Source organism: Lynx canadensis, chromosome B2 (assembly GCF_007474595.2).
Source record: "Lynx canadensis isolate LIC74 chromosome B2, mLynCan4.pri.v2, whole genome shotgun sequence".
NCBI lineage: Eukaryota > Metazoa > Chordata > Mammalia > Carnivora > Felidae > Lynx > Lynx canadensis.
Window position 1 is genome coordinate 2,249,022 of NC_044307.1, and position 4,808 is coordinate 2,253,829.

Consider the following 4,808-nt stretch of genomic DNA (forward strand, 5'->3'; position numbering starts at 1 on the left):
TCTGTTTTGTCCCCCTCCCTGTTTGTATATTATTTTTGCTTCCCTTCCCTTATGTTCATCTGTTTTTTCTCTTAAAGTCCTCATATGAGTGAAGTCATATGATTTTTGTCTTTCTCTGACTGACTGATTTCACTTAGCATAATACCCCCCAGTTCCATCCGTGTAGTTGCAAATGGCACGATTTCATTCTTTTTTGATTGCTGAGTAATACTCCATTGTATGTTTATACCACATCTTCTTTATCCATTCATCCATTGGTGGACATTTGGGCTCTTTCCATACTTTGGCCATTGTTGATAGTGTTGCTATAAACACGGGGGTGCACACACATATTTTATAGTACTTTCAGCCTACTAGGCTGAGACTAAAAGACATTTTGTACCTATGACGGATGCAGACACAGGTCCATTATTTGATTTTTCTTACATTAAATATTATGATTTTCTTTTCTGATAATATATAATTAATTAATATGAACGATGGCAATTTCATGAGTCCATAATTTATTCAAAGAGTTACTTATACAATCCCATGCCCTGTCTTATAACATGCTAAATTCACATCCTGCCAACATTTTATTGTTTTGAAGATTGCTTTTAAAAATTGCTAAATGCTTGGTCTTGACAGGAAACACGTGATAAGAAAGAATGGACAAGAAAAATGGAAGTTCTTTCACTGGCTTTATCCTGCTGGGTTTCTCTGACCGGCCTCAGCTGGAGCGAGTCCTCTTTGTGGTTCTTCTGATCTTCTATCTGCTCACCCTGCTGGGAAACACAAGCATCATTGCGTTGTCCCGCCTGGACCCACACCTGCAGACTCCCATGTACTTTTTCCTGTCCAACCTAAGCTTTCTGGACCTGTGTTACACGACCAGCACTGTTCCTCAGCTGCTGGTTCATCTCAGGAGAGAAGACAAGTCTATCTCTTTCGGCGGCTGTGTAGCTCAGATGTTCGTTGCTCTAGGGTTGGGATGCACAGAATGCATTCTGTTAGGGGTGATGGCATTTGACCGCTACGCAGCCGTCTGCAGGCCCCTGCACTACACAGTGATCATGCACCCCCGTCTCTGTGCCCTGATGGCTTCTGCATCATGGTTCCTTGGTTTTGCTACCTCCTCATTGCAGACAGTGCTCACCTTCCTTGTACCACTCTGTGGGAGAAATAAAATAGACCACTTCCTTTGCGAGATGCCCCCACTGCTCAAGCTTGCCTGTGTTGACACCACTGTGTATGAGTCTGAGCTCTTGTTTGTCGGTGTGATCATTCTCTTCATACCTGTGGCATTAATAACGTTCTCCTATGGTCATGTTGTCAGGGTAGTGCTAAGAATAAAGTCAGCTGCAGGACAGAGGAAAGTGTTTGGGACATGTGGGTCCCACCTCACAGTGGTCTCCCTGTTCTATGGCACGGCCATCTATGCTTACCTCCAGCCCAGCAACAACTACTCCCAGGATCAGGGCAAGTTCATTTCTCTCTTCTACACCATCGTCACACCCATGGTCAACCCCTTTATATATACCCTGCGGAACAAGGATGTGACTGGAGCAATGAAGAAGGTGCTCTGTAGGGGCTATGACTCCAGATGACTCGGTACGGAAGACCCTGTGATGGAACACTTTGAATGTCAGAGCCCCTAAGATTTTGTGTCTGCACGTGTCATCCAACGTTTCCGCTGATGACTCTCATGAGAATTACCTTACTTCATTGTTTTAAGCAACGAGTGTTCAAACTCTGAATTCATGGATTCAACAGTGCAAGAGAGTTCCCATTTCTAAATATCCTTGACAACACCTGTTGTTTCTTGTGTTGTTGATTTTAGCTATTCTCACATGGATGAAGTAACATATCATTGCATTTTCGGTTTGTATTTACCTGATGATCAGTGATGTTGAGCATGTTTTGACATGTTTTTTGTCATCATGTTGTCTTCTTTGGAGAATGTCTATTCATGTATTCTGGCCATTTTTAATTGGATCATTTGTATTTTGGGCATTGTATGTATAAGACCTTTATAAATTACGATATAAACCCTTTATTGGTTATGTCATTTGTCAATATCTTCTCCCATTCAGTAGTTTTCTTTTTACTTTGAAACACAAGTAAGTTTGAAATATTTTTCAAATGATTTTATTCTAGTTTTTTTAATTAAGTGTTTTTACTTATTCATCTTTATCATAAATATTATTTCTTTTTAAAATAAATGTATTTATTTCAATTCAAGTTAGTTAACAGATAGTGTTGTATTGGTTTCAGGAGTAAAACCCAGTGATTCATCACTTACATATGAAGCCATGTACTCTTCCCAAGAAGTGCCCTCCTAATACCCATCACACAATTAGCCCATGCCCCCACTCCTCTCTCCTCCAGCAACCCTCAGTTTGTTGTTTGTATGTAAGAGTCTCCTATCGTATGCCTCCTTCTGTTTTTCTTTTTGTTCCTTCCCTTCCCCTCAGTTAATCCGTTACATGTCTTAAATTCCACATATAAGTGAAATCATGACATTTGTCTTTCTCTGATCGATTTATTTCACTCAGCAAAATACAGTCTAGTTCTATCTATGTCGCTGCAAATGGCAAGATTTCATCATTTTTGACTGCTGAGTAATACTTCATCGCATATATTTACCAGTTCTTCTTTATCCATTCATCCATCAATGGACAGTTGGTCTCTTTCCATAATTTGGCTATTGTCGATAACACTGCTGTTGTGCAGTGAGGTGTATGTGCCCTTTTAAACAACACACCTGTATCCCTTGGATGAACACCTACTAGTGCAATTGCTGGGTCATAAGGTAGTTCTATTTTAATTTTTTGAGGAACCCACATAGTGTTTTCCAGAGTGGCTGCACCAGTTTGCATTCCCAGCAGTAGTACAAAAGAGATCCTCTTTCTCTGCATCCTTGCCAACATCTGTCGTTGCCTGAGTTGTTAATGTTAGCCATTCTGACAGGTGTGAGGTGATATCTCATTGTGGTTTTGATTTGTACTTCCCTGATGATAAGTGATTTTGAACATTTTTTCATGTGTTTGTTAGCCACCTGGATGTCTTCTTTGGACAAGTGTGTATTCATGTGTTTTGCCCATTTCTTCACTGGATTATTCATTTTTTGAGTTTGATAAGGTCTTTATAGATTTTGCATACTAACCCTTTATCTGATATATCATTTGGAAATATCTTCTCCCATTCCGTAGGTTGCTTTTATTTGCTGACTGTTTCCTTCACTGTGCAGAAGCTTTGTATTTTGATAAGGTCCCAACAGTTCATTTTTCTTTCTGTTTCCCTTGCCTCTGCAGATGCGTTGAGTGAGAAAGTTGCTGCTTCCCAGGTCAAAGAGGTTTTTGCCTGCTTTCTGCTCTAGGATTTTGATGGCTTCCTGCCTTACATTTAGGCCTTTCTTCCATTTTGAGTTTATTTTTTGTGTATGGTGAAGGAAAGTGGTGAAGGTTCATTTTTCTGTATGTTGCTGTCTAGTTTTCCCAGCACCATTTGCTGAAGAGACTTTATTCCATTGGAAATTCTTTCCTGCTTTGTCACAGATTGGTTGGCCATACATTTGTGGGTCCACTTCTGGGTTCTCTTATTGTGGAGAACACTCAGTTCCATTGATGTGAGTGTCTGTTTTTTTGTGCCAGTACCATACTGTCTTGATCATTACAGCTTTGTAACACATCTTATTTTTTCCCTCAGAAATGCTTTGTGCGTGCTTATTCATTCCTCAAAACAAGCCTGTGAGGCAGGTGCCATTAATTATTGATATTTGCCCTTTAGCTTTGTAACAATTAGAATCTTGGAACACTGCAGAGAAATGGTAAGGGAGGAATAATCCCCTAATCTCAGCCAGGTGGGAATTCTGGATTTGTCTTGTCTTTTGACTTTTTGTTTTGACTAAATTTCTCTGAGCTTTGTTATCTTCACTGAATATCTCTATTACAATCCTGTTATCAAAAATCATATTGTACCTAGGCACCTGGGTGGCTATTCAGTTAAGCTGAATACGTCTTGCAGCCCAGCATCGTGATACCTCCAGCTTCGGTTTTCTTTTTCAAGATTGCTTTGTCTATTTAGTTGTTTTCCGGTTCCATACAAATTTTAAGATTGTTCTAGCTCTGTGAAGAATGCGGGTGTTGCTTTGATAGGGATTGCGTTGAATATGTTGATTGCCTGAGTAGTATCGACCTGTTAACAATCTTTGTTCTTCCCATCCAGGAGTATGGAACATTTTGCCCTTTTCTTGTGTGTCTTCTTCAATGTCTTTGATCAGTTTTCTATAGTTTTCAGTGCATTGATTTTTCACCTCTTTGGTTATGCTTATTGGTGGGTATTTTACGGGTTTTGGTGCCCTTGTAAGTGGGATCGATTTCCTGATTTCTCTTACTGTTGGTTCATTATTGGTGTATAGGAATGCAATGGATTTCTGTGCATGGATTTTACATCCCGCAACCTTGCTGAATTCATGGATCAGTTCTAGAAGTGTTTTGGTGGAATCTTTTGGGTTTTCCACATAGAGTGTCATATCATCTGTGAGGAGTGAGTGTGTCTTCCTCCTGGCTTATTTGGATGTCTTTTATTCCCCTGTGTTGTCTGATTGCTGAGTCTAAGACTTCTGATACTATGTTGAATAACAGTGGTGAGAATGGGCATCCCTGTCCTGTTCCTGATCTTAGGGGGAAAGCTCTCAGTTTTTCCCTATTGAGGACGATAGTAACATTAGGTCTTTCATTTATGGCATTTGTGATCTTGAGGTATGAGCCTTCTAGCCCTACCTTTTTGAGGGTTTTTGTCAAGAAAGGATGCTGTATTTTGTCAAA

At 40.0% G+C, this 4,808-nt stretch overlaps 1 protein-coding gene across 1 annotated transcript; it reads left to right on the top strand.

The window, feature by feature from the left end:
* Positions 1–647: 647 nt before the first annotated feature.
* On the top strand, positions 648–1,586 carry LOC115514768 (putative olfactory receptor 2B8). The gene has a single exon (XM_030316945.1). The coding sequence runs from the start codon at positions 648–650 to the stop codon at positions 1,584–1,586; it is 939 nt and encodes a 312-aa protein (XP_030172805.1).
* Positions 1,587–4,808: the final 3,222 nt, after the last annotated feature.